This window comes from Pyxicephalus adspersus, chromosome 3 (genome assembly GCF_032062135.1).
Source record: "Pyxicephalus adspersus chromosome 3, UCB_Pads_2.0, whole genome shotgun sequence".
Classification (NCBI taxonomy): Eukaryota; Metazoa; Chordata; class Amphibia; order Anura; family Pyxicephalidae; genus Pyxicephalus; species Pyxicephalus adspersus.
In genome coordinates, this window is record NC_092860.1 from 63,495,627 (window position 1) to 63,510,442 (window position 14,816).

The 14,816-nt window shown below is 40.5% G+C and overlaps 1 protein-coding gene across 2 annotated transcripts in view; it reads right to left on the reverse strand.

Moving 5' to 3' along the window:
• The window catches only part of LOC140326391 (major facilitator superfamily domain-containing protein 12-like), a 209,809-nt gene that overhangs the window by 25,191 nt on the left and 169,802 nt on the right, over positions 1-14,816 (reverse strand). For both annotated transcript variants that reach the window (XM_072404938.1, XM_072404937.1), the window contains exon 10: positions 7,240-7,349. In XM_072404938.1, coding sequence (XP_072261039.1) covers positions 7,240-7,349 — 110 coding nt within the window. The remainder of the gene's footprint in view (positions 1-7,239; positions 7,350-14,816) is intronic.

The following is a 14,816-nucleotide window of genomic DNA, read 5'->3' on the forward strand; positions in this document are numbered from 1 at the left end:
CATTTATTTTTCCACCTCAAAAGCTGCTGATCTCCTCCACCAGCTTATTTGCAGGCACTTTTTTACATGCATACATTACAGGAGTGGCAGCATTTTTTTTTTGTTCTGTGTGAGTTTTCTTTGACTAAAATGACATTACATGTCTGTGAAATAAGCATTCAATAAAGTGAACAGGTTAAACGAAGATTAACTGGAAGACAGAGCGTAGTTACCTCTTACTGCCTTTAGGACCGCCAGATTTTTTATTGACAGTGGAGGAGGATAATGAAATTTAAACATAAAAACTTTATCCAATGTTAATCATTTTTGATGTTAGAGAAACTGCTTGCAAAAATCGGTAGTGTGAACTAAATTCTTACAGAAACCTTTACTCTTTGTACACCTGGGCTTTCCTGTGTGCATTGACTAAAGGGCTGTGAAGCCCTCAGCATGACAGATGGTGATGTAGAAAGTAGAAGTAAGATGGCGTGGCTGCATGACTCCGGAATCGGACACGTAAACCAGGAGTTCCTGATCAAAAAAATGTTGCCTGTTAAATTTATCCACCCGCAGGGTAATGGCTGTGTGTGTAAAGGCTGCTTGTCATATTTTGCAGCCTAACAACTCACGGTGTTCAATACTTAAGATCTCAAATTGTTGGTTGTAATGACTTGAGAATTTTAGGGTACACAGGGGACTTTATAGCTACTAAATAACCAAAATTTCTTTAAAGAATTTCAAAATATGCGGATCACAAGTTTAAAAACTTGTGAGGATAGAACATTTGGGTTGGTGTTCCATAAGAAATTGCACCTAGAAGCCCAAAATTGAAAATGCAAATTAGGGACCCCAAGGGGCCACCTACATAGCAAGGAGCATTGGGGTGGGGTCCGTAAATTTTCTACCCACCTTTCACAAAACTATAATTGCAATACTATGCTACATTTTCTGCTTGTGTTCTTTGAACTCCAATTTATCTGGAATGGGGAGGTGCAGGAAACTTAAATGTAGGGGCAAGTGGGGAACAGATGTATAAATCCCCATAAATTTAATAAAACATAAAAAACCCCTAGCCATCAAACTGTCCGCTTCCCTACCTTGAACCCTAATTTCTCTAGAATAGAGAGGTGCAGGTAAACAAAAATATAGGTGCAAGCAGAATACCCCCCAAACTTTCATCATCATGGCATCACTACAACAAACTCAGGCCATCAAACAAAAAAAAAAAATGATGTGAAGAGTTTTTTATGTTCTAATGATACTATAGTGATAACGGTTTGGGAGTGTTAGCCAGTCGTTTCCGACACATTTTTAGATTCCTACACCTCCCCCTTCCAAAGAACTTGGGGTTCAAGTGTTAGAAGTGGGCAGTAATGTTTAACAGGGCAGTGAGTTTTGATGGTGGGGTTTTTCATGTTCTGATGATACCATAGTAATGAAATTTTAGTAGTGTGTGCGAGTGTGTGAGCCAAAGGTGTTCCCCTCCACTGCACTTACATTTTTGGCTTTGTACACCACACTAATCTAGGGAAATTGGGGTTCAAGAGAGGAGAAGCAGGCAGATAGTATGATAGTATTGTGACAGGGTTATCAATAAAGGGGGCCCATCCCAATGTTCCTTTCTATGCAAGTGGCCCCCAAGGTCTCCAATTTACATTTTCAATTATGGACTCCTATGCGCACTTGCTTTTGAAACAGCAACGCCAATGTTATATTTTCACAAGTACTTACAACTCTGATCCCCATATCTTGAAATTTTTAAAAGCTGGGGTGCTCAAATTATGGTTACTACTATGAGGGTTCCCTGTGCACTTTGAAAATTGCAAAACATTATGATATGCGGTTTAGGAGATATGGAGGTTTGTACACAGTTGTAAGGCTGCAAAATGTAACATGCAGTTACACACACAGCAACTTTGCTGACCATGACAGCAAACACGGCAACTCGGGTGGAGACATTTTTAAACTTTTTTTTTTTTTCCAAAAGACAACCCAGCACAGCTATAGAATGGGGGAGGGACAGTCTGGGTCCCAATCTCATCCCAGCTGTGCGTTTTCCCCTTCGCTTTTACCAGCTGGAATCTTCTCAATTAATGACAGCCAAGAACAGAGCAGCCTCTCCGTTGTCCATTCAGAGGATTAGAGCTACTGATAAGAGCTGGGTGGAGGGGGTACGGCAGCTGGGCGGCCTGTCCAAAAAAAAAAGGGAGGGGGGTGAACTACGTAGAGGTTTTTGCATTCTATGCTCCCCTAAATAGCTCATTTATTTCTGTTTCGGAAGCAGATTTTGAGTGCAGTATTAGTTAGAATGTCATATTGCTCTTTTGAAACTTAGATGGAAAGATTATTGCTTTATACCTAATAGGCAGTTCAATATTTTGTATTCTCTCCCTCCCACTTATCCGCTTACTTACTTAAGAATTATTTTAGTTCCATATGGTTACTAGGAGGGTAGACATACAATTCCCTGATCTTCTTTTACCTGTATAGATAATGAAAATAGTAATCTTCATGGGTATTTGACATATATACTGATTATTTATTGTCGAGGTGTGGAGCCGGGCCAATGTGAATTACTGGACCATTTGGGCCTCCACTGCAACCCCTTTAACTGGGTACGGAGGTTGTACACAACCTTGGGTACCTTTGGGTGCGACGGACGTCCTCACCGATCTTGGTCGGTGTAACTAGTTTGTTTTGTGGCTTCCTGGGTAATTTGTTCTTTTTGTCTTATTCCCTTTTCTTTCATACTTTCCACCCCCCCTCCCTTCTTTGGCCTTTTTTCTGCTGATGTATCTTTTTGGTTCCTTGATGTTGTTTGTAATCCCCCCTGGCAGGAGTTATATCTAGTGATTGCTTTTTTTGCCTTTAAAAATATACAGTTCAATGCTTCCTATTAACAAATGCTTATGTTTATTGTTAAATCAGTAAAACAATTAAAGATTTTTCTCTCCTTTCTTGCAAATATGTAGATTAAAGCCACCTCTTTAATGTAATGAAGAATAAATCAAAAGTAGAAAAAAGAAAGAGGTTTGAGGCTCAGGTACTTAGGTGAAGTATAAATTAAGTATTTATACAGTTTAGATCCATACATAATTATGACCGTATTGATCAGATATGTCCCGATGCGTTTCGCCACAGTTGGGGTTCCTCAGGGGTATAATAACATACAAACTTTACAGTGTGAAAGTGATGAAAATCAAGATTTAATCATGATATAACCAAAAAAGGTGAAGATTACAATAATCTCAGCTGTAGTAGTAGCGTGTAGAGAAAGACGCAATAAAGCATGCTTAGATATATAATCACGATCCATTGCAAAGACAAAATTTTTCATTAGTTTAATATGAAGTGGCGGAAGGTAAACTTTCTGTGGATCAATGAGTGATTTATGCTTCACCTTGTACTGGCCAACAGTGTGTTCAGTTCTGGGTGGCCATTCTTTCCCTTTGTAATACATAGTTCTCCCCAGAGGTTTTTAGCCAGTTGCTCCGCCCGGCTGCTTTGAATACCCCGCCCAGCACTCGGCAGTTCTCATCCTCGGATGCACGGTTCTCACTGAGGCTGCTCTGTGTCATCCGTTCAGAGGATTGCTGCGGAGAGGTGAGCACACAGTTCAGCCTTCATGTGAAGGAGACACAGGCAGCCTCGCCCCCATCTCATAGCACGAGCTCGGATTTCTGCCTCTGAAATGTATCCACCTTTAGCTCGGTGTGTGAATTCTGCATCCTTTCAGCTCTGTGTGTACAAACCTCCATATCTCCTAAACTGTATGTCACAATGAGCAGTAATTTTCAGGGTGTACAGGGGAACCGCCGTGCCCTGCACATGTGGTATGCTGGAGGGGCACTGTGAATTGTCCCTGCGGTGGAGGCTGAGGACAGGAGGATGAGGAGAGGCAGATGTTGTCGCAGGACCAGCGGCGTGAGAACGTGGAGGCGGAAGCAGTGTCACCTGGCCAAGTTGCTGGTGTGGCTGTGCAGGAATCACATTCACCCAGTGGGCCGTAAAGGACATGTATCGTCCCTGACCGTAGTTACAGCTCCACACGTCGGCGCTTCCATGCACTTTGGCCAACACCGACAGGCTCAAGGACTGGTCCACCTTCTGTTCTACATATTTGTGCAGGGCTGGTACTGCCGTTTTTGCAAAGAAATGACGGCTTGGGATTCTCCAGCTCGGCTCGGCACAAGCCATCAGTTCTCTCTGAAAGGTGCAGAGTCCACCACTTGGAAAGGGAGGGACTGCAGCACCAGCAACTTGGACAGGAGCACATTCAGCTTCTTCGCCGTTAGATGAGTGCACGCATACTGTTGTCTCTTGGCAGTCACTTCGGTGATCGATTGCTGACGGAATGACTGATGAGGAGTAGGAGGAGCAGGAGCATCTGGACCAGCAGAAGATGAAAATGACATACAGCTCCCTTCGGCTGAGGTGGTGGAGCCTTGACTGCCTGAAAGCCGGTGCGTGCCACAGGTGATGCAGCAGTTGCTGCGGCAGGCTGGACCACCACATCGGAGCAACGGTTCTCCCAGGCAACTTTATGTTGACGCTGCATATGTTGACGCAGGGCCATGGTGCAAACATTGGCACCCTGGCCATGCTTCACCTTCTGCCCACATATTCTACATATGGCTATGTTAACCTCCTCCAGCAGCTTAACAAAAAACTGCCACAACGCCAAGTAGGTGATTTTTCCCCAAACACTCTGCACTGACTGACTGCTACCGCCGCTGCCTCTGTGAACATCTGCACCACTACTTCCCGGGCAGGTAGGCTGCTGCGAAGCAGGTGGTCTATCCCGGACACGTTTGGCTCCCGACCTCCCACTGCTGCCACCCTGCTGACTACCAGCCATTGCTGGCTCAGCCGCTCCTTTACGGGTAAGCTGCCACCCTCTTCCCCTGATGATGATGATGATGCCCCTTTTTCACTCGACTCCCAAGTGCGATCGGCTTCATCATCATCATCGAGTAGTGTATGCACATCACTGATGTCCTCCTCAACGGTCTCTGGGTTAGGAGCCTGACAGCTCGCAACACCACCTCCCACACAACTCTCCTCATCACTACTTGCCCGCCTAGGAGAAAAAGTGGCGGATGTCTCCTCCAGATCTTGGCTGGGCAGTAGCTGCTGACTATCCTCTACTAGCTCGTCCTCGCTGTATAGTGGAGCTGAGCCCACAGCACACAATACTTCTGGGGCTAAGGGAACAGCAAAGGACAGAGGCAAGTCGAGGACAGGTGAGGGCACAGGGTCAGGCCATGCCAACTAAGGGTTGTGTCTGACGAAGCCACTGTTGGCTGGGGGTGTCTGATGTCACTTGGGATGAAGTGGATGACCGCGTTAACCAATCAAGAATAGCTGGGTTGCTGGTCAAGATAGGACCACTAGCATTATGGGTCATCCCGCCTTCCCAGAGTTCCTTGCCCCATGTCCTCACACGTGTAGCTGCCATTTTAGAAAAAATTGTGATTCGTTTCAACGAATCACGAGGAAATTCGGATCTAATTCCACTTCGTCAGCTTCGATTTGCTCATCTCTAACTATTACATCTAGGAATGGAATACTGTTTCTGTTTTGATTCATGGTGAATTTTAAGTTATAACTGTTGGTTTGAAAATACTGGAAATGCTCTTCTAGTTTTTCTGGGTCTGTCCACAGGATCTAGATATTATCAATGTATCTTCTCTAAAATTAGATATATTGTTTAAAAATATTCAAACGCCTTTTTTTTTTTTTTTTTTTTTTTTAATGACCTATTCTATACTTGCACTGTACAATTTTTTCATTTGAATGGATTTATTTGGATCAGATTGGGATGGTTATGATGGTTATGAAAGTTCTCAACCAACTCAACATAACATATCTTAGATCAGTACCCTGATCTTGAAATTCAAACAAATATTTAGAAAAATGTCCAATGCACTGGCACATCAAATTTCTCAACAATATATTACAGATAAAAGTAATCCCTTAGGTCTTCGTATACAAATTTTTGCAAATGTTAATCATATTAAGAGGATTTAGGATAATTGGGAAGAAGCTTTACAGAAACGGTTAGGTGAATTAGGTAGAGTTTTGATTACCTACTATTAAAAAAAAAAATAGAAAAACTTGATTAAGAACTTTTAGATATCCAATCTCAAAATCTTACAATTATTAATTCTCGTCATTTTCTAGTGCATCTAGAAAAATAATATACAAACATTAATAACAAAAAGCATAAAAAAATCCAAAGGGATAGGTGGGCCATAGCACAACCACCCATGACAATAACCCTTCAAATACTTTCTACATAACCACACACGGAAAAAACCCTTGATGAAAGAAATATATCAAAAAGCAAAAACATTAGTTTGCTATAGTTAATTTAGATAGAATAAATTTGGAGGTGAATAAACCATCATCTATTTCTCAAACTAGAGAAATAGTTAACAATTAGGGTTACATATATTATGGCTATTGTTATTACCAATATTTCCATATTATATTTTAATGAACTAATAATTAAGGCAATTCCAGGATTTTTGAACGAAATAACTACTTTTATCATGCCAACACCTTTAGAGAGCAAGGTTATGGAGTGGCATTTACTTCGACCTCGCTCTGCACATCCCCCATATACTTGCAGAATCATTTATGCATCTAGGATTCCACCACACGTGGCCTTTACTTGAGCCTGCATCTCGGGGGGCAGACTAATAGGAAGAGTGGGAGGGCATAGGAGGGAGGATTGACAGTAGGTCCTGCGGATGAGCAGTAGGACCTCTAGGACGCCAACAGCATCGCTATTTAAGGCGGGACTTCGGCAATGACATCCCGACACAGAACAGCAGCATGTCTGGCTGCTGTTTCCTGCTACATTATCATGAGCGCTCTATATTTTTTGCATCTATCATACAAATTTTTGACCCAACCCAACCACTGGACCCCAACCTTTAAACCAGGAATAAATTATACCATTTCCTCTACAGAAATTTTAATGACATAAAAATTATGCAGTTTAATACTATGTTTTCAATACAGTATTTTTTCTCATCCTCGATCACATGATTCCTCAATCCCAATGCCCTTCCCCTTCGGTGTCTTGTAATTCAGAAATCCTTGATATAATTATTGAATTAACCAAAACAATTACACCCTATACCTTGTTACAATAATTCACCACCAGACAAACATATGAATCTGCATATTACATATATATCAATTGTCTGGTTCACCTTTGCAAACATAAAAAAACACACATATGAAATATACCTGACTTGCTAGTTCTAGATCGAACACTCCTGTGGTCTTCTTTGGCTTTTTCCTCATCAGCTGTTTTATCATCACCTTTTACAGATCCTTCTTTTAAGCTTGGAGAAGACCTTAACAAAAACATAAAAAGTAACAATCACAAAAAGAAAGTGCCTTGCATTTTTTTTTATTGATTCCTCATCAATACAGATTTTTGCTCAAAGCAGATTTTCTAAGGGTTTAAAAAAGATGAAGAAACAGCTTGCCTGCTTGGCATACTGATCCTGATCATTTCATTCAAATTGCCAAACAAGTGAAACTTCTCTGACTGTTTGGTCAATTTAATAAATTTAATGCATAGATGCAGCAGGGAAAAGTATAACATCTACCAGTAACTATCGCTTTGGCTTTATCAATTGTGTCTCTGACCTGATCGTAGGAACATGGCGGGTGGAAATAGATAGGATGAAATATGTGGCTAAACTTTTTGTTTTTTCTCTAATATTATTACAGCCTGTGATCATCTGAATCATCTCCACACTGGTCTACTCTACTGAGTGAGAAACACGTCAACGACAAATTTTTGGAGGATCCTCATAGTCTACTACTATCACACAACATTTAAATACTGCACTTTACTTGGATTATATCTGTGTGTACTTTTTTTGCATGGAAATTTGCATTGTAAAATATGATCAGGAGGACAAATTGAATAGTTTGTTGCCCGGATTTCTTCAACTGAATGGTTTGCAACTCTCCCTGGTGCCAGGGTTCGGCATGTGGTGGACCGAGTGGACAAACTACTGGGAGGGCCTGGACAGGACCCAGCTGTCCTAGTCCATGTTGGAACCAAAGACAATACAGATGAAAGATGGAGGATCCTTAAAAATCAGTTTAGGGAACTAGGTTTCTAGCTGAAGAAAAGGAGTATATTCTCTGGAATATTGCCTGTGCAACACAGGAAAGGAAGAGGGAGCTTAGGAAGCTAAATGCACGGCTTAAGTCCTGGTGTAGAAAGGAAGGGTTTGGGTTCATAGAGCACTGGGCTGACATTTCATTGGGGTACGACCTGTATGTCAGAGATGGTTTGCACCTAAATGAAAGGGTCTGGTGTGCTAGGGGAAAGATTTAGGGGAATGGTGGAGGGATATTAAACTAGGACAGAGCGGGGAGGGACAGTCAAATAAGGTGTCAGAAAGGTTAGTCAGGGGTCAGACACTAGTGGAGGGTGGATTGGGGATAGTTGGGGGGAGGATTTTGGATAATTGTAGGGAGCTTCCCATGTTACAAACAAACATAGTATTGGGCAGTACTAGTTGTACTGAAAACCAAAATAATTTGGCAAACAATGATGGTAAAAGCAGCAATGGTTTAAAGAGCCTGTTCACCAATGCTAGTAGTCTAGCAAACAAGATAGGGGAGTTGGAAGCCAAAATGAGCGAGGAGAATTATGACTTAGTTGGTATTGCTGAATCCTGGTTTTGTTCTTTGCATGGCTGGGCTGTCAATATTCCTGGGTATACTCTCTTTCGTAAAGACAGAGTCAAACAAAAGGGTGGGGGTGTCTGTCTGTATGTGAGACGTGATCTAAATTGAATGTAAAAGGATGAAATTGGGGATGGAACAAGCGATGAGGTTGAGGCATTATGGGTGGAGTTGAATGTGCAGTTGAATAACACAATTAAATATTGGAGTCTGCTATAGGCCCCCCAGTGCTAAGGAAGAAATGGAGAATCAACTACTAGCACAGATAGAAAATGCAGCAAAAACTGGAAAGGTTTTAATCATGGGAGATTTCAACTATTCTGACATTGACTGGAGTAATGGCACTACAGGAACAGCAAACTGGAGGACATTTGTGAATTTAATACAAGATAAATTTATGGTACAGTTTATAGAAGCCCCAACTAGAAATGATACTTTGCTGGACCTAGTTAGACCATTTTCAAACAATGCAGAGCTTATAACAAATGTGCAAATAAAACAATCTGGGTAGCAGTGACCATATTTTGATATCATTTAATGTAAGCTGTAAACAGGAAGCAAAAACAAGAAAGATAAAAACATTTCATTTTAAAGAGAGCAAATTTTCCATTCTCTCTGTGTTTTGGACTGGGAGACAATATTGTCCTCAAAGAACACAGAACAGAAATGGGAAGGTTTCAAGTCTGTTCTACAAAGCAAAATGAAAAACATATTCTAATGGGTAATAAGTGTAAGAGGCTAAAATTAAAACCTATATGGCTCACAGCTGATGTTAAAGCCATAAGGAACAAAAAAAAAGGGCAGTCCAAAAACAAAAATGAAGGATCACCTTCATCATTTGAAACCTATAAAGATTATAAAAAAAGATATTAATAAAAAAAAATAACAGATCTGAGCATGAAGGCCCTTTAAAAGGCTAATGCTGGGTTGATAACTGGGGATAAAGAAAAGTCTTACTAAACACTTTTTTTTTAGCTCTGTGTACACGAAGAAAAATGGCAGACCTCATAATAAGCAATGTCACTGCCCTTAATGAGTCACAATGGCTCAGAATTGATATGATTGAGAAACAGCTGAGAAAAATTAGGGTTGACAAAGCACCAGGACCTGAAGGATTTCATCCATGTGCCCTCAAAGAGCTGAGTTCAGTTATTTCAAAGCCGTTATTTCTATATTTTAGAGATTCTTTAGTCGCTGGCATGGTACCGATGGATTGGCGTAAGGCCAATGAGGTTCCTATCTTCAAAAAGGGAGCAAAGTCATTACCAGGTAACTACAGACCGGTTAGTTTATTGTCCATAGTTAGAAAGGTCCTAGAGGGTTTGATAAAGAACCACATAGAGGGGTTTCTGCTAAAAAAAAGATTATTATAAGTGAGAGTCAGCATGGCATGACACAGAACAGAAATGTTTAGTCTGTTCTACACAAGCACCCTGAAAAATATATGCCAATGGGTAATAAGTTTAAAAGGTTAAATTTAAAACTTATGTGGCTAAAAGCTGATGTTAAAAAAGCCATAAAGAACAATAAAAGGGCATTCTAAAAATATAAAAATGAAGGATCATAATCATTTAAAAATTATATAGAACGTAACAAAAGATGTAAAAAAGAAGATAAAATGTGCAAAACTTCAAAATGAAAGACAGATTGCAAAGGAAAGTAAGGCAAACCCCCTAAAAATGTTTTAAATATATAAATAGCAAATAGATCAGATCTGAGCATGTAGGCCCCCCTTAAATAGATGTCTCTGGGTTGGTAACAAGATAAATAAAAGGCAGATTTACTAAATAATTTTTTTTACCTCTGTGTATACAAAAGAAAACAGCAGAGCTCAAGTGCTAATTCATAAAAGCAGTGTCACTGCCTTAAACAGATCAAAGGCTCAAAATTGATATGCTTAGGAAACAGTTGGGCTTTTTGACAAAGCACCAGGAACCAATGGATTACACATCCACGTGTCTTCAAAGAGCTGGACTCAGTTATTTCAAAGCCAATATTTCTAATTTTTAGAGACTAGGATTGGCGTAAGGCCAATGTGGTTCCCATCTTCAAAAAGGGAGCAAAGTCATTACTAGGTAACTACAGACCGGTTAGTTTATTGTCCATAGTTAGAAAGGTCCTAGAGGGTTTGATAAAGAACCACATAGAGGGGTTTCTGCTAAAAAAGATTATTATAAGTGATAGTCAGCATGGCTTTAAGAAAGACAGAAGTTGTCAAACAAATTTACTCTCTTTTTATGAGGAAGTAAGTAAACAGGTAGACAGTGGAATAGCAGTTCATATAGCGTACTTGGACTTTGCTGAAGCATTTGACACTGTACACCCCACAGACGGTTAATATGCAAAATAAGGTCAATACGTTTAGAAGAGTCAATCCGTAAATGAATAGAGAACTAGCTTAAAGATTGCACCCAGAGAGTTGTAATTATTGATTCATACTCTGAATGGTCTAAGGTTATTAGTGGTGTACCCCAGGGTTTAGTGTTGGGACCTTTACTGTTTAACATCCTTATAAATGATATAGAGTTTGGGATTAAAAGTACCATTTCTGTGTTTGCAGATGACACCAAACTTTTAGAGGGGGGATATGATCACCCTGTATAAAATACCGTATTTTTCGGACCATTAGACGCTCCGGACTATAGGACGCACCAGGTTTTCCGCACGGGAAAACAAGAAAAAAAAAAATTCATTTGATTTCCCCTGAGATCCAGCGTGCGGCACTTGTGCCCGCCCATGAAGGCGCGCCTTCGTGGGCGGGCACAAGTGCCGCACGCTGGAACACAGCAGGAAAACAGACAGAGGACCGGCGGGGACACAGGTAAGTAAAAAAATATGCCCCCTGTACCTCTGCATTCGGACCATAAGACGCACCCTGATTTCCCCCCCCACTTTAGGAGGAAAAAAAGTGCGTCTTATGGTCCGAAAAATACGGTATATAAATATTAAATGGCTATAAAAACATTGGATGCTTGGTAGAGGAAGATCATAGGTAAAGAGGTCAACTTTTTTAATAGATAGTGTATCTATGTTTTTCAGAGAGTAAAAAAGATAATAAAACCTCTTTCCATGTAGTAAAGCATGGAGAGAGAATCTAGTAATGGTGGTAGGGAGTGCAGTTACAGGCAAGCATGGGAAAATACTATTTTGGCACTCCCCTCAAAGGAACGGGACAAATTTAGGAATTAGGATTTCTTTTTCATGATCGAATAGAATAAAAGCAAAAGTGATTTTATCCCTTTAAGAGTGTTGCTTGTCTGGGACTGTAGCAGTTGATCCTAAAAATTAGTGTTCCAGCACAGCAGAGATGATTAAATTTTTCCTGTACACTAAAAAATGCAGTCTTCCAAAAGTTGAGAGAGGAAGGCTTACCTGGCTCCAGACCTAGATAAGAGTGTAGTACTGTAAGTACTGTCTCTCAACAGATAAGCAGGAACCCAAAGAAGTGAAATAGATTCTGGATTGCACACAGCTGAGAATAGGGAAACTCTCATACAAAAAAGTTTAATTAGATAACATACATCCTGACCTAGATAGAAAAAGTATAAACCAGCAACCAACATGTGAAAAGGGACAGAAATCAGATAAGAATAGAAATTCAGAAATTACACTCACTAAAACTAAGTGTGCTGAAGAATATCTGTGAGAACACACAGTCAACCTGGACGCTACATTTCACATGGACTAGTTAAATTAGAACAAGAAAAGACTGGAAAAACTTTGCCTCCTCTCAGAAGGGCTGGCCTTCCTTTTCTGTGGCAACATTTGAAAAGCATGGAAACATCTTGCCTTGGTTTTGACTGGTGGTGATATGGAGTGGTTGATAATCTTGTAACAAATCTTGAACATGGTTAACATGCAACAGCTGCCTACTTTTGGGACTGTTGCTGACCATGCCTACTCCTTTATGACCGCAGTTTTACTTATCCTTTGCTACTTACAAAAGCATAATGTGCTATGTCAAAGCTCATATCATTTGAAACTGGTTTTATCAACATGATAGTACTCAACCCCCAGTCAACAGATCTCAATCAAGAAAAGTACCTTTGGGATATGCACATCATGGATATCCAGAGGACAAAACTATAGCAACTAAGTGAAGAAATCATGTCAAAGTGGACCAAAGGCTCTAAGGAATGTTTCTTGCAAAAGATTTGGGGCAGTTCTAAAGAGGGCTCAACCTGGTACTAGAGTAACTAATTAGGTAGCCATTAAGTGTAATAAAATTTATCAAATTAGTCAAAAGCATAAACAGCACTACAATGTTCTCACTCTTGGCTGGTGAAACAAGTGGCTTACAATCAAGTGGAGTTAGAAAACACAGTGTTCTGATAATGTGCATTTGGGAGTTGTGTCTGTTTGACGGTCATTTTTTTTTTTTTTTTTTTAAATTACTTTTTCCCTACTTTCTATTATGACCTCCAAGGGGGAGTTGGTCAAGGTTTCACAGGTAATTGAAGTTCTGGGCAGACTCACCTTGAGCTTGCTCACTCTTGCTTTGTGATACAAGTGGCTGGGATTCATGTGGAGTTAAAAAAAAGTTGTTTGGAAACAAAAGTCGAATCCTTATAGTAACTACAAACTGTAAGTAAAACTTTTATAACTGAAAGAAAACATTGTAACTGTGAAAATGAGTGGCATGGTTTGTTCAGTGCACAGTCTGCCATAAGTATGCACAAATGGAGCACCAGCTCCTAGGTGAATACCACTGTGACAGATGTAAGCAAGTCGCCCTTCTGGTATCTCGCGCGTTGGAGAGCTGGAGAGGCGCATTGCAACACTAAAATCACTGGATCACCTTGAGAAGGGTCTCCTGCTCACTGAGCAGGTAGATAATGGTTTAGATGTGGAGGGTGAGGAGGTTAATCAGGATGAACATTTAAGGATTTGGGTTACCATAGTTCAAGGGAGTGGAAGCGTGTTTGAGCATCCTAACAATTTTGCAAAGTTATGTGAAGATGTGCAGGCGGTAGACCCAGTGGTGGCAACTCTAGTTGTTACTACTACGCCTAACAGCCTGGAGAGCAGCCCATACAGTAGGGGTGGGGAAGGAAATGCAGGAAGGCGTACACAATTGGTTGTCATAGGTGATTCTATGATCAGGAGGACTGAGAATAGTTTGTCGCCCGAATCCGTTCAACCAAATAGTTTGCATGGGGCTGGGCATGACCCAGCTGTCTTGGTCATGTTGGAACCAATGACAAGACAGATGGAATATGGAGGATACTTAAAAATCAGTTTAAAGAACTAGGTTTCAAGTTGAAGAAAAGGACCCTCAAGGGTATATTCTCTGGAATATTGCCTGTGCCATGCCCAACACCAGAAAGGCAGAGGGAGCTTAGACAGGTAAATGGCTTAAGTCCTGGTGTAACAGGGAAGGGCTTGGGTTTTTAGAGCACTGGGCTGACTTTTCATTGGGGTACAACCTATATGCCAGAGATGGTTTGCATCTAAATAGAAGGGGGTCTGCTGTGCTAGGTGAAAGATTTAGGGGAATGGTGGAGGGATATTTAAACTAGGACAGAGGGGGGTGGGACAGTTAAAAAAGGTGACAGAAGGGTCAGACAGGGGCCAGCCACTAGTGAAGGGTGGGATATGGATAAATATAAGGAGTTTCCCATGTTACTCACAAACATTGGATTGCGCAGTACTATTTGTACTACAAGAACAGCAAAAGGGAGGAAATTTGTGAATTTATTACAAGATAATTTTATGGTACATTTTATAGCAGCCCCAACTAGAAAGGATACTCTGTTGGACCTAGTTATTTCTAAGAGAGCAAATTTTCCATTATTAAGGGCAGCTCTCTGTGACTTGGACTAGGAGAAAAAATTGTGATCAAAGAACACAGAACAGAAATGTTTAGTCTGTTCTACACAAGCACCCTGAAAAATATATGCCAATGGGTAATAAGTTTATAGGGTTAAAATTAAAACTTATGTGGCTAAAAGCTGATGTTAAAAAAGCCATAAAGAACAATAAAAGGGCATTCTAAAAATATAAAAATGAAGGATCAGCATCATTTAAAAATTATATAGAACGTAACAAAAGATGTAAAAAAGAAGATAAAATGTGCAAAACTTCAAAATGAAAGACAGATTGCAAAGGAAAGT